Source organism: Pygoscelis adeliae, unplaced genomic scaffold (genome assembly GCF_000699105.1).
Source record: "Pygoscelis adeliae isolate BGI_AS28 unplaced genomic scaffold, ASM69910v1 Scaffold108, whole genome shotgun sequence".
In the NCBI taxonomy this organism is placed as follows: Eukaryota; Metazoa; Chordata; class Aves; order Sphenisciformes; family Spheniscidae; genus Pygoscelis; species Pygoscelis adeliae.
Window position 1 is genome coordinate 7,900,728 of NW_008825498.1, and position 26,380 is coordinate 7,927,107.

The 26,380-nt window shown below is 37.1% G+C and overlaps 2 protein-coding genes across 3 annotated transcripts in view; both read right to left on the minus strand.

The window, feature by feature from the left end:
• Window positions 1-4,577, minus strand: part of HRH4 (histamine receptor H4) — an 8,012-nt gene extending 3,435 nt beyond the window's left edge. The window contains 3 exon segments of the mRNA XM_009331485.1: window positions 326-492; window positions 3,146-3,434; window positions 4,572-4,577. Coding sequence (XP_009329760.1) covers window positions 326-492; window positions 3,146-3,434; window positions 4,572-4,577 — 462 coding nt within the window.
• Window positions 4,578-12,373: 7,796 nt separating this feature from the next.
• The window catches only part of IMPACT (impact RWD domain protein), a 20,297-nt gene continuing 6,290 nt past the window's right edge, over window positions 12,374-26,380 (minus strand). Inside the window, exons 5-11 of one of the 2 annotated variants that reach the window (XM_009331441.1) lie at window positions 25,857-25,942; window positions 24,053-24,181; window positions 23,670-23,764; window positions 19,195-19,268; window positions 17,551-17,641; window positions 14,411-14,545; window positions 12,374-12,569 (exon numbers count right to left, since the gene is read on the minus strand). In XM_009331441.1, the coding sequence (XP_009329716.1) occupies window positions 12,498-12,569; window positions 14,411-14,545; window positions 17,551-17,641; window positions 19,195-19,268; window positions 23,670-23,764; window positions 24,053-24,181; window positions 25,857-25,942 (682 nt within the window). In that variant the 3' untranslated portion in view covers window positions 12,374-12,497. Of the gene's footprint in view, window positions 12,570-14,410; window positions 14,546-17,550; window positions 17,642-19,194; window positions 19,269-23,669; window positions 23,768-24,052; window positions 24,182-25,856; window positions 25,943-26,380 lie in introns of both variants that reach the window. The other variant, XM_009331440.1, reaches the window with a different exon arrangement.

The following is a 26,380-nucleotide window of genomic DNA, read 5'->3' on the forward strand; positions in this document are numbered from 1 at the left end:
CCCGGGGGGGGGGGGGGGAGGGGAGTGAGCGAGCGGCTGCGTGGTGCTTAGTTGCCGGCTGAGGTTAAACCACGACACCTTCCCACCTCCTCTGTAATGTAATTAAATAGTTTCTAATCCAGGCAGCAGGAGGGAAACATTGAAATCGTAGGCAAGGCGTTGTCCTATCTCTAAGTCCCAGTGCAACACTGAAGCATCAAAGTTTCTGCAGAAAAAAATGGTACAATAATGAAGGACTATTTAGCTTCCAGTGTTATTGTGAACACTCTGAACTTTACAGAAAACTCAAGATATATAAAGAAATAATTAGAAAGGTTCTTCTTACAGCTTTTGTAACTGACAGGACAGAGTTGTAGCTGATAAGGATGATGCTAAACACTGAAGCTGTGCACAGGAGATAGTCCATAACTAGCCAGAGCTTGCACAGGTCTCTTCCCAAGTGCCATGTCTCTGTCAGGGCATAAGGGATGTACAGAGGCATACAGAATGCACCTATGGAAATAAACCAAATGCACATGTCAGTCAGCACTGCAGACAGTGCTCGTGAAAGCAAAGAAACATTTCTGTGGTATCTGATAAAAGCGCAATACTGACTGGAATTGCCATGTGGAAGGCTTTGTATTCTCATACAACCAACGAACACTTGACCACAAACTAGGCACCAGTAACATTCTTATAATTAATACTTTTCTGAAAGGTGTCTCATGTTTATTGTGTATCATTATTACTTCTCCTGTTTATATCATCTGCTAAAGGAAGGAGCAGATGACTTTATTTACCTGCTGAAGTAAACACTATTTTGCATTAAGCTACTGAAATTAAACAAAAAAATGAAAAATCTTCCCCCCCCCCCAATGTAATTTACTAACTGTTTTCTAGAACAAACAATCTAATTGCCATGCTTCTATCCTCTTAGAAGCAGGATATGGTGTCCGAAAGTGCTCCAGACGTAACTTTTATAGAAATACAACATGAATGTCAGACTAATCTTTAAAACTATCTAATCTGAAGGCTGACAAAAACTCACACTTAATTAAGTATAACCAGTCTAACATTTCTTCTCATCGTAATTCTTGATCATAACCACTTTTCAGTGGTGAGCTGATAGGGTATTATCTATGGGAACACACCAAGTGGTGGGAACATACGTGAGTAACCTGCACCCACGGCTATCTAAATTTAGGCTGTTAAATCCAAATGTTGTGAAAGTGCCAATATGATCTTATTTTAATGGATTTCTAGGTGATTACACTACACACACAATCACAATGCAGCCCTGCAAGGCTGAAGAACTAATAGTGTAGTTTGCTGTGACACAGAAATACAGTGAACAGCAACAACGCTCCAATGAAATGGAGTCACTGCATCTACAGAGCAACTAACACTTGCTCTTTTGAGCAAAAGGTCATATTATACATTTTATCATTCACAGGGAAGGGTATTATTTCAACTTTAGATTTACTTCATGATAGTGTGTACTCCTGCAACAGGTACCAAAGAGGATCTTGAGAGTTTCCATTTCCCTAAAAATCTTACAATTCCTGTTATTCTCCCTCTCTACTAAGAATCAAGAGATCTCTATTCAAATCCAGCTATGGGCTGTAAGTCCAAAGCACAGAAATAAAGCAAAAGTTGTTGAAGATCAAAATCAGATAAATTAAATATATTAAAAGAATAAGCAAAGGGCTCTGCAAGCATGAAAGTCTGTGCTTTTAGCAATTAGGATCAAGTACAAATTAAGACTAATCTAGGTATAGCCTCAATCTAAATTATGTAGCTACAGAACTACAAACCAGTTTGACTCTGAAGTATGCAAAGCTTTTAACCAAATTTAGAATGAAAAATTAGACATTCAGGTAAACATAATATCATGAAACACAAATTTATGGAAGTTAGGTAATGCCAAGTAAGCTCTAATTCCTTCTTTGATAGAGGACATTATTTACTTCATACTTCTCAGCTAGATGCCAGTATTTGTTCAATATGGTGATAGATTGTGAGCAAGATGACAGAACACCACTCTGTCCACTGGTTTTCTGTTCACTGCTGTGGTTTTTTCCCCATGTACCATAGCCAGACAGCAGACAGCAAAAGCTCTGTGGCACAACAAGGCAGTTACAAGCTGGAAGAAGACATCAACCATATGGGGGAAGGGATCAAAACATTATACAAGGAGATCTGGACATCACGAGGACTGGACTATTAGAAGCCGTGCCCTGTAACAGAATTTCTGACACTGGCAATAAATTTTAAGAACAAAGACAGTTTCTTCAGTTCTTTCAGTATCCTTTTTAAATGCATAGGTAAAAGAAGCAGAATAAAAACAGTTTCAAAAGATTTTGTTGTGATGTGACGAGTCAGAACATAGATTTCACGAAATAGCCACACCTGTTTAAAACCACCCTTCTGCCTACTCAATAATTTAACCAAGACTTTTACCAGAGACACTCAACATTTCACAGAATATTGCAATACATCGATCTCCAATTGCACATCACCCTAACATTTTAATTGTATTTTTTCTCTGTACAAGTTTGAAAATAAAATGTGTCCCTATGTACAAATATATATGAATAACATCAAACTTCTCAGAAACTGTTTGATTTGTTATTTTTAGTTACCTATACAAACACATATTCCTAAGGTATGATTGTAGATAGAGCATGTACAGCAAGATGTTGAAAAATACTATTCATTAGTATTTAGTTGCAAACTTCAGGCGATTATCTGTGTTGTGTGAGAGTAGATTGAAATAGAAGGCATCAAGCACATATGCAAGATCTGCCAGACGATATATGCTGTATTCAATTTGACTCTCTAGACTTTAGTCAAGACTCTCCACAAACAACTCCTATTCTTTGTTATCCCACATCGATTCACACACAGTAGTATTGTTTCCTGAAGCAAGAACGTTAAACATTACCTGTTTACCTGGCAAAGGGTCCATTTCTTATGATAATGTATTTCTGAAAAATAGTAGGCTGCTAAGACACTTAAAGCAGCTTCCACCATTCCTTTACCCTTCCCCTAGACCCACAGCTGGGAAATAGTTCTCTTAGAAGAAACCACAGAGAAAAGAAGCCCCCTTGCTTCTCCTAAGATTCCTAGGAAACAAATAGTATGTGCCTCCACGGTTATGTCTTACCTACTGCAAAGTCAGAAATAGCAAGATTGAGAAAGTAATAGTTACTCCGATACCTGAGGTTTCTGTCCGTGATGAAAGCAAGGATCACCAGGACGTTTCCAAAGATGGTGACCAGAGCTAGCAACACCATGAGGAAAGCCAGCAGCACCAATACGCCCAGTGAAAACTTGGAGCTCGGTGGCTGTGTGGACAAAGTCTGATTACACGTTCCAGCCGTATGTGGAGTTTCGGCAGTGCTGTTGTGCACATTGCGTATCCAGGTCAGCTCACTCTGGGAAGAAATTTGCACCTGGCAGAGTTATCCAAAAGGTTGAGATTCATAAGGAGCATAAACAGGATGGGCCAAAAATCCAATAAACATCCAAAAAAACTGACTCAGGAGGGAAAAAATTAAAAAGTTCTGATGCTAGATAAATTTAGTTTTCCTAAGATTTTGTAATTTTAATAAATACCAATGCATCTGAAAGCATGCCTATCTCTAGAAGTTACCAGTAAGAAATACGTAGCTTTTCCAAGCTCGTATTTTAAAATGCAAGTTCTTTTTTATGCAACCTGATCCTTATCTGTGGAGGTCAGGAGGGCTGATCTGAGAATATCTCTTGCTTTCTTCCCTTCCTCATTACCTCCCTTGCAGAAGCATTTTGCTTGTTAGCATTATGGACATCAACTTTTTCTGGAAATTGTTCCTTAATCTTGGCTACCTATCCTTATGAGAATGTAAACTACATTCTAATTTCATCCTTGTTTATCTAGTGTCATTGTATTTCGGCAAGTCTGTGGTCCCTCTCTATTGTATTATATATTTTTGTTGACCAAAGGCATGGTCAACTTTGTTGTTGCCATTGTTGTTCCTCTTTCTGTAGACCCTAGGGCTGAAAACTGATATGCTGTAAGTAAGCATATATACGATTACTTACCAGGAGCAGTTAACCAGTAATGGTCTAACCCTCAGAGATCAGTTGCAAAACTCCCACTGAAATCAGTTTCAAAACTCTTAGCAGCCTCAGTGACACAGCATCAGCTGCTGCCATCCCAGAACCAAGGAACGAAATACCGACTCCCTGAACGTGAATGAGAGCTTGGCAATTAACTTTAATAGGACAAGGCTTTTCTTTCCACACTGGTGGGAGAAATCGTGTGTCTTCCACAAGCGATTATATTTTGTGTGAGTAATGAAGCCACTTGCAGAGAGCCGTGAGTATTCCACAGCTGTAAAAATTCAATCATTTTTATTATGGGTTCTAAAAACACTTTGGTGTCTAATTTTAGATACTTAAATTTGAAAAATGTTGGCTGTCATGGCTGTGCTTCTGTTGTGGGAACAAATTCATTAGCATTTGCCAAGTGCTTTTACTAAATGTTTGAATGGCAGCAGTACAAAAAAGCAAAACTTTATTAGCCATACAAATATCTTCACAGCACGCACATCCATTACTGCTTTAAGCTTTATTTTGCTTGCAGGTAATGCTGGAAATGTAGAAAACACACTTTGGCAACGACTACTAAGTAATACCACTAGCCTTTCTTCTGCTAGCAATGCTGAAGCTGATCTACGTGACATTTTTGAGGTCCAAGCTATTACATGGTTGAAAAGAAAATAAAGCAGTGAACAAATGTGAGGTCAAATTAAGGGTTTGGCCAAGTCTGTATCCTGTCTGTCTCAGCTGCCTGTAGCCTAAGGAAGAGTGTAAGAACGTGGCAAAATACACTGCTGGTGTGCTCCACATGCCTCCAGTGATTTGTGGCTCAAGGTGCCAATATGGTACCAGAAGAGACATTCGATCATTTTATTTTCACTTCATCTTCTAAACAGTTACCTTCTTAGCCCAAGAATTTCTGCTTCTGCGTTTTATTGATAATAAAAGACATCACAGGGCTTCTATAGGCCTCTGAGGAGGGTAACAGTCCTTCTGTGATTGCTTCCCTGCATTCAAATCCAGAGAACAGCAGGAAAATTGCCATGCATACTGCCAAATCATGGATCCTATATAAACTGTTACCAGGTCCCAGTTATACTTTTTCTTTCCTCATACCTAATGCAGCCAGTCCTTTTTGACTGGTCTCACCTTACCATGGGATCAACAGCTCATTCCTGCGCATTCAAAGTGACAATCCCTTGGTAAGAATCACTGAACCTGGGGCAGCTCATACGCGTACAATATACCTGCTGCAAACCTTCATCAGTGGGTGCTCAGAAACTGCACTGAGTCACATATCCTAGAGGAAAGTACATAAAAGGTTTTCTTCTTTTAGACATGGGGCTGCTTGCCCTCAGTCAGGAAGGGGTCCTGGAAAGGGTTTCCCCCTTCCAGTAACACTCCCCCCTTTTCAACTGCAGAAGAGGGGAGAAGATCCAAGCTCTTAAGTATTCTTTTCTACTGGAAACTTTCAGATATACTTTTGATTCCTAACTTGTCCCTGAATGGCCAGAAATGCCAGCCTGAGCTAGCAGGCTTTCTACAGACTGGCGTCTACGATGAATCAATGCACAGCCACCAGTCTCAGAAGAGAAGAATTTGTTACAATCTCCTGAAAGCCCCATGAGGACCAAAAGGTTGCAAAAATCTTCAAAAGCAGAAAAATCATAGATCCAAACTGTGCTCCAAGAGAATATAGTTTTGTAAAAAAAACACAACTAGACAAGCCACGAGGCTGAAAGACAGTGCTTGTAGCAATTGCAGTTAAAACTGGATCTTTTAATAGCAAACCCCTTACTCGAGTTTTATGCATTTTTTCTTCCGTGAGAATCTATGCTAAAATAATTAAAGCTACAGTGGCAGTTAAATTACTGATGTAATTTGCAACTACTCTGCCTTAGAATGGTGCAATTACAGCTCTTTGCAAAAGTGAGTATAAAGTTTTGGACCTTCTTCTTCTCTCTCAAGCTGCTTTCCAAAGTGTAAATAGAAAGGTTCTCACTGTATCTTAACCCAGAATCTTCCGTGCTGAGGAAATGAATTAGAAGGTTATTATGAGCATTAAATAAGGAAGCTGCCCACATAATGGCTTCCAAGATACAACTACCACATCCTCACTTCTGTAGCATGCAACAGGTTCTCATAGTTTATATATAACACATATATAATAGCTGTGCTATACCTTGTTAAGGTAAGATATGGAGAAGAATCTGAATAATTAAGCTAAGAAATACGGTATCACTTTGAATTCCCTGCTTTTCTTTGACTTTTTTTTTTTTTTTTTTTTCCTGCAGGAATTAAGCCATCAGCTTAAGTGTAATAAAGTTTAGCAGTCCTGGAGTCCCCTGGGAACCTGGAAATTCTGATCTCCACTTCTGGTCCAAGTGGAGACCGCTTGTAACTTTTCAGTCTGTTACTTGATCTCTTTCCTTCGGTTTCCTAAACCCTAAGAGGAAGGTAATGCTTAGCGAGCTTCTCAAAATCTGAGGGAAATTCTGCATTAATTAATAAAGTATGTCAGTGGAAGAGAATGAAAGATACACTCTCCAAAGTACCTTTAGTCTATTAGTTAAGATAACTCATTTGGGAAGCAAGGAAGCCAGATTTCACAGCCTCCAAAATCAAGCTGAAGATGGGATTCATCCTAGCTGAGTGGTCTACCCATATACTCTTCAGTCTCAAGAAGAAACTCAGCAGCTTCACCGTTTTTCATGAGAAACAGCTAACCTTTCCAAATGGCTTAAATCCTAGGGTACGTTCTAGGAGTATATAGCTACCTAATTCCTTTCCATCTCCCTCCCTCAAAATTTCTTCTTGGAGCTAACTTAGATCTGACTTGGTTTCTCAAAATCTTAGATAATCTAACTCTTCCACACCGTGCTTGGAAAGTCTGTGTGCAGCAGGGCACCTAAAATTATGGATGCTACACTCATGTGCCTTGTGAATGTACCTCCAGCACCACAGACCTGTTTTGCACAAGTCATGATGCCATGTAACTAATCTGTTCATATCCAGAAGACAATCTACACCAGCCAGCAAGTTTTTTTAAAACACCAGCAGTATAAGTGAAGTTTAATAGAAGATCCACTACATAAGCTTTCAGCAGAATTTTTTTGTGTGGCTGTAACTATGATTAAACCAATCTGAACACGCCTAGCTAGAAAAATATCTGAAGTAGATAATAAACTGCTGATTTTCTACTGGCGTCAGGGCAGCATATCAACTGTTCAATGATAACCCTGTAAAAAGATATGGAATTTTTATTCAAATAGACATGCTAGACTATAAATGCATAGCATAGATTAATACACCCAAAGGATCCACAAGTAAATGTTTCGGCTTTCTCTTCCCTTCCTTCTTCCCCAGGCGTTCAACAAGAACACATACTAAACAGTAAAAGAACCACGCTGAATTACCTGCTTATTAAAGTGTTCAGACTGCAATATCAAGAAATTACAAACAGTCCAGAACTGCTATGCTGCAATTAGAGAGACAATTATCTTCACTTTTAAAAGTTAAGGCAGTAGATTTTAAAAACAAGTGACCTTTCCATATTTCAGCATGGAAGGTTTTCAGATATATGGTAGGACATTTAGATGAAATGTTCTGTCTCATCACCACTTCTTGAAGAGAAGCTTGTAAGAATGACATTAGGTTTTTTCCATTGCTCAACTGTCTTGAACTCATTAAGGCTCTTCTATGTGAAGTCTCTGTTTTACAGAGAAACCACCTGGCAGCTCTTTAGAGGGTACTTTGCTAACAAAATACCCCGATCAGAGACCAGATATAAACTCCGGCTCTTGGTCCAGTCACTTAAGTTTGAGCAACAAAGAAAAATAAATCATTCTGATACTACGTTGTAGGAGATTGGGGTCCTGTAATGGCTAATCTGATTTCAGCCATACTCCTGATTCATTTCCAGAAGAGCAAAGCGAAAACAGTAAAAGAAAGAGATAAGACAGAACAGAGTGGCAAAAAAAGATTAAATAGTAGTCACAATCCACCTTTTCTGCTAGCGTTTGATTCTTCATGAACATACTTTTATGACAGGCTACAGTACTTTAGGTATGGATTAATGCTATAATCCTTTTCTTCTTATTTTTGTCCAGATAATTAAATTTATAATCCTTCCACAAGTAGTGGATATGTATACAGCCTATATTGTCTTAAGCAAATTTGCAATATTTGACAACAAAAACTTACAGTTAAAACTGTTGCTTCAGTTTAGCATTATACATTCCATTAGGACAGTATTTTTAAAGTTAAAGTTGTTGCAAGCCATTTTTGTAATATCTTTCCCTTGCTGGATCCCACTTGCTCGTTCACATACCCATGATTTATTTAATGCAAAAAAAATCCCTTGCTGGATCCCACTTGCTAGTTCACATACACATGATTTATTTAATGCAATCTGATTTCTCATCAGGTTGCATCACCAAGCTCTGGACTGAAGAACACTGGTGCTCCACTCTGATTTAGTTGCTTTTCAATACATTCCTCTAGATCCTTATTTATAAACCTTTAACTTGCAGGAAAATATTAAACCATCACAGTTGACATTGATAAACAAGATTATTACACTGTTTAGCAGTAGGAGTTTAGAATATCAGTATTTATAATAATGCATTTAGCAGGAGTATGGAGATTGTGTCCCCGACTTACTCAAAAGCAAAGGCTGATCCCACCCGTGTTACCTGGTTGGGGGAGGAATCTGTGCCAAATCTAAAGCTGTTCTCCCGTCAGCACGCTTCAGACAACAGAGTGCAAAAATTCATTCCTCTCCCACCGTCAGGGGTGCTTTTGCTGATTCTGCTTAACTTCGTTTCACCACAGAAACCTGCAAAAATGGTGACACATACCCAACTGAAAAGGCAAACCTTTCTCTTTTCTGCATAGACACATACTGAAGGCTACAACTGCTCTCTTGTCTGTAAACCTTACCCCAAAATAAAAAAAGACTACTGACGTCAGCAACATAAAAACTAAATGGTTGTTAGTTGTCAAAGTGACAGGGTTATTATGATTACAAGTAGTTGTCTATTTTGTTCTCTTCACATTTTTTAATTAATAAAGGAATACTATAGTTCAGAGACAAAAGATGTCAGTACTTCCAGTCTGTTCAAGAGCAATACACTGGCTTCAGAGTAACATACTTCACAAGCACGTACTTCAGCACTCTCAAACTTCGTCAGAGATACCAGTCTATCCAAGGTTAGACTACAGAAACCTGCAACTTCCACAAATATTATGAAGTATAATTTCATTTTTTCTTTTTTTCTTTTTTTAAGATATCTGCATATTGCCCGCGGCAGGGGGGTTGGGCTAGATGACCTTTAGAGGTCCCTTCCAACCCAAACTGTTCTATGATTCTACGGTATTTTTTTTGAGCAGCGGCTTATGGCCTCAGAGCACAAGTGACTTAGGAAGCAAGCCAGCTGCTTGTAAGAGTAGGCTGACTTGTTTTCTTTCTCAGATTCTGGGGGACCTCTGTTCCCCACTAAGTAAGAGAAACAAAATGTTTTATAGCCCAGTTTCTAAAGAAGTTAGGTTCTTGATTTCTTTGTTAACAACCCAAATGCATTATAGGCAATGATGAAAATGTGAGGATCAAAATATATTCCCTGTGTCTGCTGCTGCTCTGCTCTACACGGGGAATAGGCTATTTGTGTCCCTTGGTTACCAGTCCCAGTGTGAAAACACTCTTGACACATGCCAAGGACTTCAACTGCTGCATCAATGCTAAATTTTTGATCCTGACACATAACAATCACTGCTGCTCTAACATTCTCTGAATGACAAAGCAGAAACAATTGTATTCAATTAAGTGATGGGATACAGCCTCCTTAAAGCACAGGTTCTTTAGGCCATGAGGTACGCCAAGGCATCGCTCTCAAAGGAAAGGACAAATTCCTGCATTGCAAAACTCTTCTGGAGAGCCACATGAAAACTTACAAAGGAAGCTTAAACTTAGGAAATGCTTACAAACAAAAATAAGAAGAGAATGCAACTTCTCTAACCAAAAGTGTCCACAGTACAGCTAGACAGCACTTTACGTTCTCTCTGAAAGAAATAGCACGAAAATACACATTTCCACTTTGATGGTCTGTTTCCAGCCATTTTAAGGAATAGGGATGCATTTTGCTCACTGATTGGATGACCTATATGGTCTATTTCATTTATGCAGCAAGTGGTTATCAAAAACTTGTTTCTTCCATTTTGGAGTTTTAGTTTTTGCTAACACACAACAGTGAAACATGAGATTCTTGGGGACAAGGATCTGCACTTTCTCAAAAAAAATTAATAAAAAAAATCAGACACCTAGCTTTCACGTACCTCAGACTGAACACCCAAAAGTTCAGACCTTCAGAATCACTTGTTGATTCTGAGCGTTCAAGCTTAAAGGCTCTTTGGAAAAAGAACATGCATTACCATGAGTGGGACTGAATCTTGGGCAGCTATAGCAGAACATCTCACAATTCACCTGCTTCCCATGTTAAGTAATTGCTACAGTTTCAAACTTTCATAAAAGCAACAGAAACTTTGGAGTACTTAAGTTAATAAGGTACTGGAAGTGAACGGCAAAATAAGAGTCTATCAATAAGACAGACAAACTGAAAAAAAATACTTGCATGACCCAAAAAGTGCAAGACTACTATATACTGTAATATATGGATCTCCTTCCCTGGGACAAATGTCATTTTATTACAAGTACAGATGCTAAGGCTAAATCTAAAAGAGCTTTACTATGCAGACAAGGTAATGTAACTGCATAAAATTGTTTCAATAAATCAATGCAGGATCTATCTGCCACAGAATTAGTGGTAACTTTTTTTTTTTTTAAATCACGTATTTTAGTGGTACTTTTCAAGTTACTGAAATTCTTAAGGAACATCTCTGTTGCTATATCAAACTCTGGAGTAGTTACTTTGATTAGATGAAGTTTGCCTTGGGAAAGGTTTTCTGGGGTACCCCTACTGGAGAACTATCATAAACAGTTCAGTGTAAGAACATAGAGGCAAAAAGACGTATACCAAACTGGTGGTCAAATAAGCTAGTCTTACAAATACACCTTTAAACTATGCAAGTGCCACTAGAGAAATGTCATTGAAAATAGTCACAGCCCTGACATTACTATATGAGGAAACTATGTAAGGTGTACTTGACCTAAGAAAGCACCTGTGACTCAGCTAGTAATTAATGGATCGCAAAGTTCAGAAATTAACTTGAGGGGAAAAAAAAAAACCAAACAACAGATCATTAAAGTCCGTCCTCCCCAAGTGAAAGATACCAAGAGAATGTTAAAAAAATTATTTAAATCTCATCTAAATAGCAATATGACAATTAACTGACAAAAAGTCCTGTTAATTCTTTTGTAATGCATTAGAGAAAAGTCTGGAAGGTATTAATAAAAGAGTAGAAAATTCAAGCGTTTGTGATCATACCGTTAACACTTGCTTTTTCCCCCACTCTACACCAACGGAAGTAACTTCTGAATGTTTACTGATGTTCACTACTAGCACTAACAGTCTGATTTCAAAATCCCCATATTCTTTTTTGAAATCACTGGTTCCCTTAATTATACAACACTAAACCCTCAGCTTTTCAACAGGCTCCTAGAGCCCCAACACTCACAGCACAATCCTCAAAGAAATTTTGAGGTAACTTCTTTACATTTCTTAGTTCATCACCCATGTTCAGTCTTTCTTATGTCACCAGGCAGGCCCTATCGAGCATGACCAAGAACTGCATGGGGAGGACCAGGCTCTCCAGGGCCATATAGCACCAGGCCACAGGCTTTCCTTTTCGGTGGTATGTGCTGGTTTTGGCTGAGATAGAGTTAATTTTCTTCCTAGTAGCTAGTATGGGGCTATGTTTTGGAGTTGTGCTGGAAACAGTGTCGATAACACAGGGATGTTTTCATTACTGCTGAGCAGTGCTTGCACACAGTCAAGGCCTTTTCCGCTTCTCACACACCCCCACCAGCGAGCAGGCTGGGGGTGCACAAGGAGTTGGGAGGGGACATGGCTGGGACAGCTGACCACAGCTGACCAAAGGGATATTCCACACCATATGACGTCATGCTCAGCATATAAAGCTGGGGGAAGAAGAAGGAAGGGGGGGACGTTTGGAGTGCTGGCGTTTGTCTTCCCAAGTAACCGTTACGCATGATGGAGCCCTGCTTTCCTGGAGATGGTTCCAGATGTTAGAATGCCCTCAAAGCAAAGAGCTGACATGTGTAAGAATACAGAAAACTTGTGTTTAGGCTCTATTTCACAACAGCCAAAGAAATCACAGAACAAGATTAAAATATATCTATAGCTTTACTGAATTATCTTCTGAATACAAAATGTCTGCTGTATTGTATAAGGCAATAGTGTCCATGTTTTCTTTGTATAAATATGTGCAAAATAATCTTTTATAGTTTAAAAAATAAATTAGTGTTCTATTCTCTTCTTGTTGTCCTTCCTTATCTTTTTGCTCTTTCCTGCTTGTTTAGATGATTCTTCCTGAAATGAAAAACAAGGATTTCAAAATTTAATCAACATTCTTACATACTGTGAGCATTCTCTCAAGGTCACCCATGAGAATTATTTTTAATATGAACAGTGTTCATAGTTCACTGGGATTTAGGAAAGTTTTGAGTTGTATAATATTTAACCACTCAGTTTCATTAATTTGTCTGCTCATCTTGCTATTTAGAAACTTCTGCCTTCAGCAATCATAAAATTTTAGCCATAGCTATGCCAACAGAAGTATAGAATGTAAAAATAATCTAAGCCATTTCCACTTGAGGAAGAGGTTACCAGTATAGGAATACATCTACACGATACTGCAAAACTGCTTCTAGAGCGGATGTGGCCTTATCAAGAGATATACTGTACACCAGTACCTTAAAACTGCTTCTCTAAGTGAAACAAACCTACACTGGGAAAACCAAAATTTTGCCAGTCTTGCTGGATCAACGTTGTAACATACAGCTTACTCTGACTGCCAATTCTGAAAAAACAAGATTTTTCTTCAGTAGGCATTCATCGCAAGCACTCCCCAAAATGGTGAAGGAATCTGCCACTATATCTGACAGAACCCGGGACATTTTAATCTTCTCCTTTCTATCTCTTGCACATGGGAGGGAAACGGACCCTAACAGGATGTTTGAATTCTGCTATTCTGAAGAGAGTTAGCTATAAGAATACTTCTTCCAAGAGCCACATCTATGGTACTAGAATAATAATTACCCTAAGTTCCATCTGTTATTTTTCTGATGGACACTGGTAACAAAATACATGTGTTAATACACAATAAAGAAATACAGTCTGATTTAAGTTGTTAAAAATAGAAAAAAAAGAAGTCATGTTTGGTACTAAACCTTCTCTTGAGGGATAATGCTTAAGAGTCTTGTTAGTTTCTTTTTATCTTATAAGCAATGCTTTCAAATAAGAGAACATCGATAAACTGCCAAGAAGGTAAATCAGTAAGTATATACAAGCACCTCTAAAATGCAAAAAGCAAATAACTGAAAAGTGCAGGGGCAGGAAGGGGGAAGAATGCTCAGCTTTGAGCCACAGCAATCTTGGATACTTTCATATAAAAAGGAAAACTGACAGTTGCATACTTTTTCAAGTATCCATTAGTAATTATTTCCTACTGTCTTGAACTTTGTATTGTTAGCAATTACATACTATAATGTACATAGACATATCTAATACGCTGTTCTGAGGATGAAGAAAAGAAATGTTGAAAAAACCAAGAATATTAGTAAAATGCCATTAAAGACATTTGGAACTTTGTCTCCCGAGTTGTTTAAGCTCCCTTGAAACATCTTCTCTTAATCTTTTCTGTAACAGTTAATGTTACTTTGTTTGAATTCTTCTAGTCCAGATTTTTTTTAAATGGTGTCTATCATCTATGATTCTGAAAACTTTGGGTCTAATAAAGTTTTCAATTTTTAAAATGCCTACTAGTTACAGTGATTCCCAAGCTCAGTCTGCCTACACACTAGAACTGGTGCCACAAGTAAGCACGAAAAGGAGCAGCTTCCAGTTTTCTGCACACGCAGAAAGAGGCATTTCCCCTTCTCATCCTCCCCCAACCCTCAAATTTGTGTTCTGGATCAATGCCCTCAACGGCTGCCACCCTTCTATTGCACACCTCACACTTACAAACCAAGTCACTAACTTCTCTGAAAGTTCTTCAGGAGCCTTTGCACTGAGCCTATGCATACTATCAGTGCATCAAAGCAACCAGGGGATGACACAGGTAATATTACTTTTCTTCTGGCTTCATCCAACAGTGACAATTTACACAAGTTCACATACAAATGCCTTTGTTCTAAGTGGCAGGAACTTACCACTGAATGTACATAGTTGTATTCCACAAGTACATTTCTTGCACAATTGTTTATATGTTTAAAACGATCTGGTCCTAAGAGAATACCTCCATACCAGCGGGATACCACAACTAACACATTGTGGACGTTCAAAATCTGTTTCAAAAAAAGAAAGAAAGAAAGAAAAGTGATTATTTTTTTACTTGAACTAGTTTTACTGTTGACACCTATTTTAAACATAGAAAAAGTCTACTATCTTGCATTTTTAAGAAGAACTTAGTCAGGTCTGTGTCACACATATGTTGTTATCAGAGGGTAACAAATAATGAAAAGCCAGCAGTTGTTGCAAGTTTCCCTCTCCAAGCTCCTACCCAAAGGTAAGTTCAAAGTAAAATGAGTCAATATATCCCTCAGAAAGGGCACAAAGCTATTTCATGTGCACTACAGTTGCTCATTCATGTGTCAAAGGCTTCAGGCATTACTTAAAGGGAAAATTACTGAGTTACATTTATTATTCTTCGATATGATGAATTCTTATTTTCAGAGAACCTCTGTCACTAAGCAGATTGTCTATCCACATTTTTGGAAGTGGTGCTGGATGAGGCTAATAACAGCCAGGAGACAGGCATACATATGGATACCTAAAATGCCATAAGCTAGCACTGTTGCCATGTGCAGGCCTTAGCAACAGCACCTGGATAATACATAAAAACCTCTGCATTTTCCAGGTTTGAGTCTTAGTACCTTACAACCAAGCAGTTGCTTTCTGCATTCAAAAAGGCATATATAAAGTTCACACAACATGAAATAATTGTGTTAGCGATTAGGATTGAAAGGAACTAAACAACCTTATATAGCTTTTTTAAGACTGTAAATAACAAAATCAAGTAGAGTTAAACAGAAGTGATGATTTCTCTTACTGCAATTAAAGGCAAGAAACATGGAAGGCCTTCAACAGCTTTACTTCTCACAAAATCTAAATGAGACTTGACTAGACTTGAAAACTAGCATTTATCCCACCTTACAGCAATTCTGTGCTCAGATCTCCCCACCATCAGCAAACACTAGTAACACAGGGAATGCCAATTGACTAAGTATCAGAGAGAAACACACATCTTGTCAAAATAAAAGATAGACATTACTGCACGGAATGTAGTAACACACGGATTGTAGTGACAATCACCAGTCAGCAATTTTGCTCAAATTAGTCTTGCATGATGAGTGACCACGATCCTGAATTTGTCGCTCAAACTAAGGCATCTGAAATCTCTGTGGAAGGTCTTCACTTATAAACAGCTTTCCCTCAAGTCCTGCGCAGTACTACGCTAATGCATACAGATGGCTCAGAGCCAGACAGAGCACACACAGCTTTATTTGCATAAGGCTGAGCAAAACCACTGTGGTTTGCAAGGTATCAGGGTGTTTTGGTGGAGGTGAGAAAAATCCCTTAAGAGCTAGCTATCAATAAAGCATGTTAACAACCATTCATCGTCTCCATTAAGGAGAAAAAAATATGTATTTGACTAATTTGAACAATACTATTAGAAGATTCTATCATCGTTTGTGAAAACAGAAATATTCTTAGAATTTTAAAATGAAAAGAATAACATAAAGAAAGAAAAAAAGAAAGAAGGATTGGGGCAGGTTTTGTGGCAGGCATTTTCTACTCTACATTTACACATCAGCCATAAAGTCTATGTATAGCAACTGTTCACAGTAAACGATGCCAAACATAGTTGGGAAGGTTTTTTTTAACTATAACTTTAAATTCAAAAGAATTAATCTAAAATACAGTTTCTTGTAACTGGAAAGTGCTATCTTGACTGAAGTGCTAGGTTTATCTGAAACAAGGTACTCTTCCAGAACAAAAATATTCCTAATAACTAAGACTACAGATCGAGAGATGATCCATATGATTTAGACACATTCACATTTGAAAGGGGAAACTTCATCTCACTTTCTAAACTGGATTTTTATGGAATGTTAAGTGCCTAGACACAGTAAATCTGACAACTTTCAAAAGTATACATTAACATGCTGAGAAAAAGCTGATAAGCTCAGAACGAATTGAGGTACAGTAACTGCAAAGTTGCTTCTTTACATTTTTTTTATTACAATGATGTTTTCACACTTACCACATATAGTTGCATATATTACATAAAGTAAGTTTTCCTTCCCAAGTCAGGTTTGAGTTACTTAGGAAGTTTCAAAAAGTTCTAAATGAAAAATATCAAAATATTTCCATCAATTATATTTTTTTCAGAAAAAAAAGAAAACTTTGAAATAAAAAAAGAAAGCTTTAAAACAGTCTCCAGGAATAAGAGTATAACACATTAAGCAACAGAATATACAAGCAAGCAAGCAAAGGACAGGAAAGAAAACCCTTGTTGTGAAGGGGACATCAATCTAAAAATCAAAATTAAAACCAGTAATTAGTGTGCTGATATAGCTAAGTGACTTGAGACACTGCATAAGATGTATCCAGCTGGCCTTTGTAGTTCTGACATTTTATTTATGGTTTTACTAGGGTTTGCATCATGCCAGTCAATCAAAATTTATCAATCTCAATTCACATTTAGTAGCAACTTGGCCAAGGGAATATTATTTCAACATTTGAAAACTGAATTATATGTGAGTATGAGGGCTAAGGACCCAGAACTGGAAACAGCACAAAGAAACAAATTAAACAGTAAAAAAACTTAACTCCTTCACTCCCACTACCTTTAGCATTTGAAGCTCTACTCTGCAAGTTCATATATAAGTGTCTTTTTTTATTACAAATATTTGAGGAAACTGAATGAAAGGTTGTGCATAGGTCAGCTGTTACATTCTGTCAGTCAGTTTCTTCCAGTCTTCATTTTCTATATACGTTACACCACATAGTAAGCAGAGGAATCAAAACTTATTTCTCTTTCAAACTGTTCAAACTATTACTACCACCTATGAAACGCTACTTGTTTCTATGATCCAAGACTTGGAAATCCCAATTTACTACAGGCATGCAACAGTCTGTGTTTTTTCTTTCACCTTTAAGAAAACAATCATCTATTTGGCTAAGAGCAGAGCAAGAATTAAAATAATCTTCTACAAGTTTATTTACATTGTAGTGATTTTTAAAATCTCTTCAAGACTTCCAGAAGTCAAAGATTAATTTCTGTAACCTGCATAAGATGAAGAAGACGTCCACCTGCTGCTGTCTCCCCATCATCTTCACAATCCTGTAAGAATGTCTGCTTATCTTCACAGTATATTCTTAAAAAGAAAAAAAAAAAGGGGAAAAAAAGTAAAAAATGAACATAAAAGAGATTCAAAAAATGTAAATCAACTAACATTTTGACATGATTAATGAAGTCTCAGGGATCTTTCATCTTTCATACACATGTGTATCAATTCTACTTCTCTACTAAGGACATTTACATGAAAACAGGATGAGGCTTAGGGTAAACCACAAATACTTATCTGTACAGTGGAACAAGTTTTGAGAAGCTTTTACATAGACTTTAGCTACTTCAGGTTAAACTCCAGACTCATTACCAGTATAAAGTCCCTAATAAGAAAAACCCCTAGGTTTTTAGCCTAAGAATTACGCCTAGCTCAAATCAACTTCAGGTACAGGTTCAAATTATGGTACACACCCACAAGTCGGAAGAACTTGGACAAAAATATTATGAATAATTAGGTCTATATTTCAGCAGTAGCGTGAAACTGTTACTGAAGTCTACCTTCAGATTCTCCATGCCATGTCCTTCCTCAGAGGGCACTCCAGGAAACTCTGGGGTGTATTGTTCCATATAAAGGACAGCTGCCCAGGTCTAATTTTCTGGAAGCAATGCTCAGAGGTCTACTGTTTCTTACCAATTGATTTCATAATTTCCGAACTTTGTTAATACACACGTGACACAATGACAAAGAGGCTTGTGGCACTAGATAACAAATACGAAGCAATAAGTATGTTTCTGTTGCTTTTCTGAAGTGTATTTAGATAGTATGAGTGAAAGAAGCCAGATCATCATCAGCAACAACAGAAATCCCCTCTTTACAGAAACCTTTTACTTAGGTAGACTTTTTGGTAAAGTAAGCTTTCACTTGCTCTCATTTCACGTTTCATTAGGATCACGCCAGGACGTGCATGAATGGATCAGTGTCTATACATGCTTTTTCAGACGACTGGTTCCTCCAGTAACGAAAGGGCCTCCTTTTACTGTCACTTACATTGCTCAGAAAACCTACATCACTATCTGGACTGAGACCAACTCATTTCACATAAGCTGTGTTCACAAAAGTTGCCAGAAACAGACCACTGCCAAACTCATTTTTACCCGTTTCTCATTTTCCCTAAAGTTTCTCGTATTTCAGCTGTAATTTCATATGCCAGATGTCTCCATCAGGCTTTCTGTTTCAGCTCTTATTTCAACTAAAAATTTTCAGCTATTTCTAAATATAAGGTTGGGGGGAAAAAAAGTTACTTTGCCCAAGTAAAAACACATCTAGTTCAGGATGATGTAGCATTTCCACGCTCATACATACTACACAAAGTGTAACAACACATGTTCAAATCCGCTTTTAGTCTTTTTTTATTTCCAATGCTGCTTTACTATCTTAACACATTTCCTACTATATGTTCTACTTTCTTGACCTCAAATTCAAAATAAAGCCTAAAACCTTTACCACACAAATAAGAAACCTACTCCCATAAAGATTTAATAGCAAGGAATTTCTTCGACGGATTTTACTTTTTTCACGTCCTGCACTCATTTGTCAAAGAACACTGAGGGGGGGGCGGGAAATCACTATTCATCTCTCACCTGTATGCATATATGTTGTGGGTAGCACTTGCAATTTTCTTGTTCTCATACAATTTTTCAAGAACTCTCTTTACCTTTAAAAAACCAGAAATAAGCTTCCTTTTATAATGGGGATTTCATACACACCATCTCAATATCACTGCTAAACAAACATCTCCTTCTTAATACTATAATGAAACAGTTTTACACTTTGACATAAAATGAATTAAATATTCAGTGTGATAACTCAATAAGCGGTTTCTCAGTACCCCCATGCTAGTTTCAAATCATTTTTCTGGGATACTGAAAACAGCTGTTCCTTGAATTTGTACACTGTGTACATTCATGTTATTGCTGAAGATGTAGAAGTGTCAAATCACTTTACTAAACAGGAGAGACAGTAAGATCTAGAAAACATTTTTAATCGGTATTACATATCAATTACACCTGCTCACTTTTTTAAACTGTAACATTAAGCTGGAATATAACACAACTTGACATACGTTTTCTCGTTACACACTGCTTTTACCTATTTTTCAAAAACATGTGATGTTTAGTAAGCTCTACTACATTTCGAGTTTTTCTTTTTTCCTCAAACATACTTTTTTCCCCCCAGAGTTTCCACACTGCACAGAAAGAATAAAAAAAACAACAAAAAAAACAACGTTCTATTATGGGACTGAAAGTGTCAGTATTTCCCAGAAAACATATTCCCACCATTTCCATCTCTCTGCTCTTAAGAAGTACCAAATACAAAACATTTATCAAATATCAGTTCATCTTCTGTTTCTAATTAAACAAGCTAGCAATTGGTCAATGCTTTCCAATTTGGTCTAGCAAAAAGGAGAGCTTTGATCAAGACATTGTTTTAGTACATAATACAAAATTAATATTACTTTGAGCAAAACCTTACTGAAGCTGAGAAAGCTTGGGAAAACATGCTTGGCAAGTGAATTGCCTTCCACTCCAAAGAAAAATGTCTCTGAGGAGTAATCAATATACATATTTAATATCTGTCTTAGCTATACTGTGCTATTTGCAATTCTTCTGGAAGAAATTCAGCTTACAAAAATCACCTCAAATATAAGATACCTCAATGAAAAAACTCCTATTATTAATGGAGAACATTGCTTCAGACACCTGTTTTCTCCCTTTTTTCCCCTAAAGTGGAATACTGAAGAAAGACAACTTCTATTACTTAATACACTTCCATAAATACATTTCAGTACATGGACTTAGGGTACAAAGCATATGAAATTATCGCCACCTTTGACATTAGTTATTTGTCAGCTACCAGGCTCCTAAAAACATACCTTAAAGATTCATTATGTTTCTGTATTAGCAATGAACCTCCAAGACAGACATCTTACAGCTAAGCAATAGTTTATCCTTTTTCCTGTTGTAGCTCCTGAGCCTTTTTTTTTCCTCCTGTTCCCCCTTCTATTATTCCTGCTTTAGGGAATTAAGGGATGTAATTCTCTACATGTCAACGAGGCACCTGCTCATAAAAGACACAGGATGCCTAAACAACAGATCAGTTCTTAGCCCCACCTTACTAAATCAGTGTCAAGTCCAAGAACCACATACATTCTAAATGTCAGAATAAGCCAAATTGAGACAAGGAAAAGCAATGGTACTAAATATAGCCTGCTACCTGAAATATGCCTATCACTTTCTTCGTCCCATAAGGTCTATGGTAACATATTCTGTTACGTAAGTAACTACAGTGTTACTCTGCCTATCATTATTGAAAACTACATTAGAAGTTAAGTTCCACTATTAAAAATACTCAATAAAGGAGCAATCTGTGTACTGTCTTAAAATATCGATGAATATCATTGCAGCATATAGATTATGCAGATAAAGTATTATGGGCACACACTAACCACTTCAGCCGGTAAAGAAGCCAGCTTTCACTACAGGTGCAGTGTTCACCCCATTCGCCACCTCTTTTGGCTATCTCTCAGAAAAAAAGAGTTCCATACCACAGTAAAGCTTCCCTGCAGTCTGAACACCAATCACCTCACAAGCAAGGCTCTGTGAAACAAGATGGATTTGACACTTGGGGAATTGCTCTCTCTTTATACTAACCACATACCAATAAGTCTTGACTGGAAATTCCTGGGTTTATTGAGTATATGTTGTCTTTAAAAAAAAAAAATCATAAAAGAAGAAATTAAGAATGTCTTTGCATGCGAAAGGGAAACAACCTGCTTTAAGTGAGTAGTATTTCTTGACACAGACCTGCCCTTTTGGAAACCCATGTCTGTGGGTACAGACTTCCTCATAAGTAGGAACAATCATGATCAAAGACTGAGAGGTTTTTAAAATGAGAAAAGGACATTAAGTCAATGATTCCAATTTCTTTCCTTTCTAAAGCAACACAGTTCATAGGGACTCACAGTTCATAGGGACTTCGCACAGCTAAGAAAGCCCCTGAAGTGCAGTGCTACTTTAATGAAAATGGTAATGTACTGAGTAGTTTAAAACATGGGGTTATTCCACATTAACCTAATGAATAAAATTACTTTCACTTTGCAAGCAGTAAAAGAACTGCTCAAAAAAGTTAATAATAATTTTTTTCCTCAAACACATTAAGAAGCTGAAGCTTACCAGAGAGCTGTACTTCCAGCAGATAAATATAATATATATAAAAGAATCACTTAAAGAAGACACAGCTGTAGCACAAAAACCTAAATGAATGTGCAGTATTTATGAACTTAAAAGGTCAGGCAAGGATGATATAGTGGAGCCGAACCACAGAATAAGGTTGAGCAAGCTGATAAAACAAATAGAAACAAATCAGCAAAACCAGATCATATTTATTTAAAAGTTTAAAGGGAGTATGAAGCTGTTGAACTATAGCTAAGATATCTAACCTACCAGTTAAAACTGTTTCTGCAGCATAAGGTGACTGATGTGATACCAGCATCTCAAAAGTACTCCAGGAAGGATGTAGGGAACTAAAGACCAATAGGTCTTATGTCCATACTAGGCAAACTAATGGAGATGAAGTGTAAAAAAAAAAAAAAAAAAAAATCACAGACAGCTTAAAATGTTACAGCTTTTATATAGAGAAATATGCCTTAAAACTCTGTCAATCTGTCAACATTCTTTCAGAGTCACTGAGCATGTAGCTGATCCAGCTTACCTGGAATTTCAAAAAGCATTTGACAAGATCCCTTACCAAAAATTCTTAAAATAAAAGCTAGAATTGGATAAAAGAGGAAAATCCTCTCAAGGTTCAACTCTCGGTTAATGACAAGAAAAGATGAGTACATCAGTAGTTTCCACACTAAACAGGGATCATCAAAGGAGACTGATGTTAATAGATACAAAGTGATGTACAAAGTGACTCCAAACTAGTTATCAGCATTTGCAAAAAGAGATCTTGGGGTTGTAACAGACGTTTCTATGAAAACACCACTCAGTGCTCAGTAGAGGTCAAAAAAGTAAACTAAAAGGTATTACTAGGAAAAGAACATGGAAAACAGAAAAACTCTTTACACCACTCTATAAATCCTTGGAGTGATTGCATCTTCAGTGTTGTGTATAGTTCTAGTCTGCATCATAAAAAGGTTGGAGCATACATTACATGTGCAGAACAGCCTACATCTACAAAGCACCAAAATGGACTGGGGGTCTTCAGCCTGGAAAACAGAAAACTAAGGTCTACAAAATATGATAGACATCTATAAAAATCCAAACTGCATAGAGAAATCGGAGAGGTGCACCAAACAAAGTTACGAGTGACTGATTCACAGCAAACGCAGGAAGGCATATTTTCATACAATGTTGTTGATTCTCAAAGTTAATTCTGATGCAAGAAGCAACTGGACAAATTCCACAGAGGATAAAAAAAAATAAATCAGTAATATTAAACACAAGGATACTTTCTTTACCCTGTGTTAAACTGCTGAAAGAGGGGAAGCATGATAGGAAACAAAACATAGCTGCCATTTCCTAGCACTCTGTCTAGGTCTACACTCACCACTGGTTCCAGCAAGAGACAGGAACTAGTGCAGAATTTTCTTCTAGTTGTAGGCAAATACAACTCTAGAAGCATGCTTACCCCTCTCACTTAGGTCTAGAAAAAATTTACTCATGCATTATCCAAGTGTATTTTTCAATAGAATTCCTTTCTGAAGGGGGAAAAACATTTATAAACCCATTTTAGTTAATTTTCCAAGTAACGTATGGCAGACTCAGTAACTTCCAAATATCATATGATAAATCTGCCAATATCCAACAAATTTTGATGTTCCTATTCTCTTACATCTAATGCACTTAATGGTAAAGAATAGCAGGAAGCACTGCAGAGCTGATATTTAGAGCTACTTAGCTGACAGTGAAAGCGAGAAACTGACGACTACTCAGACAGCATTATCACACAAAGATGCAGACAGACAGATATATTTGGCTAATCCCAAGTATTTCAGCAATATTTTGTCAAGCTCGAACTGCAGATAAAAAGAGTAGAACTGATAGCTACTAACTTGTCTGGGTGTCACCACAGGAGCCAGATGTGCCTGGAAAGTACTCCTTCGATCTGTGATTGGGTTTCCATGATGTATGGATGGCAGTTCTTCATCTACTCATCACAAACAAGGAAGCGGTTGTTTTCTTTTAAGGGTAGTGAAACAATGTATATGGCTACACAAAGTATGTCTCAACTTTAAAAAAGGGATTTGTTAAAGTTAAGTACACAAGATGACATACAGAACCACCAAAACATGTTGCATTTTTTTACAATTCTTATTAATCTTTATTATAATTTTAATGTTATTTGTTCTACTCAAAAGGCAAGTAGAAAAGCAGAATCTTAAGGCCTCTCTCTTCTAAATTATTTCATTAGAATTAACAAGGGAATATTTTTTACCTTCTTGACTTTCAGATGTAAGGTAATTTAACATTTTAACGGGATCTTCCTGAATGGGCTGATAGTCTAGGATAAAATCATCTCCATCATCTTCATCAACTTCTTCACTGGTTTTCTTAATATCTGGTTCTATTAAGATACAAGTAGTAGAATTTATTACACATTTTTTTGTGAGACAAGTAAGATGAAATTTCAAATTCTTTTTCTCAAAAATCTCTGGCTTTTCAGTTCCAATCAGTTTGCCATTAAGAATTACGAAATGCAGAATAGTAACATTTCTTAGTCCAGCATTAACTAAAATCTTGCTTAGAATTAGGAATACAATACTCAAGCTATGGGATCCTTGCATAGTATCTTCTGTTTCAATACTACTTAACAGTATTTCTAAAAAGGAAAGAACAATAATGTTTACCATTTCCATTAAACATTTACAATGCTACCATTAATTTAATCTGAATTGAGAGACCAAAATAATCTGACGTTTCACAAGAACTCCAGTCATTTATTGGTCATTTTGGGAAAAACATAGACCTGTTGTTCAATGCTACTTCATGAGGTTACAAAATCATTGTACTTGAAACATCTCTCTGGACATGTTTCAAGCACTCTGGGATTTCAAAAATCCTATTCTCCCTCATGCATAGGACATAAAAAAAATAATAGTCAATAGCAAAAGAGTAAATATCACACACAGCTAGTGCTCTGGCAACTGGATTTAGAGGGACTCTACCATACAGACAAGTTAATATATCACAATCTAATTTCCTATTTAGAGGGCTTATGATGTGGTGATGATGCGGCTTTTATAACATAGGTATTTTCAATAAAAAAAGCAGAGGGGTGATATAGCATGTTCAAAAGGCAAAGAAAAATCATTAGATGTATTAAGTAGAAGCCACAAGGTTGATGTCGAAACACTCAATAAACTTCCAATATTGTCAGTAAAATTTCCACTTCTCAGTATCCACTCCTTTAGTCATGTCAATGAAAAATGACTTTTTAAATGTCTGTGATGTAGCAACAAAATGCACAGTTTATTGAAAGACTAAAACTAGACCTTATCATGAAGAAGCACTGAAAATACACATTTTTTTTTTCCTCTTCAGTCTTTTATTCCTCACAGGACTAAGCTAACATCCATGACAGAAAAATATTTCTATTTCCTTTTGCCACAAGTGCGTGCATGCATGTCACTCATGCATTTCATAGCAGTTTAGCATTTTAATGCACAAAAAACCCCACAAAAAACCCTCCTTTTTGAAAGAACAACTGTGAATTTACACAAACACTACCACTATAAAAGTAACAGCAGAAGAATCACTGCAACTCCAGTGATGATGTACTTCTCATCCCAATATAGTAAAATGAAATTAAGATGGACTACTTGGTCATTTGTCTGTATATTCCACTGAAGTTTATCTTCTCTTGAGGCTAATTCCAGTCCTCCAACAGTGCACTCAGCACCAGGAATTAATTACTGATATGAGTGATTCCTTTGCAGAACAGAGGACAATGCATAATGAATCTGTGTGCAGCACCCTGCTTTCATGAAAGTAATTTAATTCCTGAGAGAATTGAGGACCTTGTTCTAGTTCACTGAGGCCACCCCCTTCCTTTTTTGCTCTACTGCTTTTTAGAAAGGGAAGCTATCACTGTAAAACAATAAGCCATGACACTGGAGACTGTTGTTTTCTGTTATTTAGATCCAATACAAAACGGGGCATAAAGCTTTAACTTGTAATTAAATCTTTCTTTGCAGTTGAACAAGAAGGAAACTGAAAAACCCGTGTATTTTCTGAAGTACCTGGATCTGATGACTGTGCCTTTTCTATCAGAACTTCTCGTATCTTCTCCACCCATAAATAAAGTATACTTTCACCAAGGTTCTGCCTGGAAGTGAAAACTCATAGTGAATGAAGAATCATTTTTGTGGATTTCACTTGGAAAGTACACCAAATAACATACAGATTTCAGACATGCAGAAATAGAACACTATAATCTAGTGAGATAAAGAGCTTAGACAGGCTTGTGGAAAGTTCTGTCTCGGTAGTTCACTGGGTGAAACACATGATATCTGCATCATTATATGCTCTCTTTGTGGCTTGCTTTTTTTTTTTTTTGAACATTAAAAGCACCAATGCTGGAGGAAAACAGGCAACTGACGGAAACTTTCTGGCCACTAAAGAAAGGGAAAGCAACTGTGAGAAGAGTAAGTTGGACAGTTCTCAGTATTTTCAAAAGAATACCAAGACAGGATGTCTAGCCTTAGAGCTTGCCCTCGATCAGTTTTCTCTACAAAAAGTACCGTACTGCCAGTGGTGAGCTCCT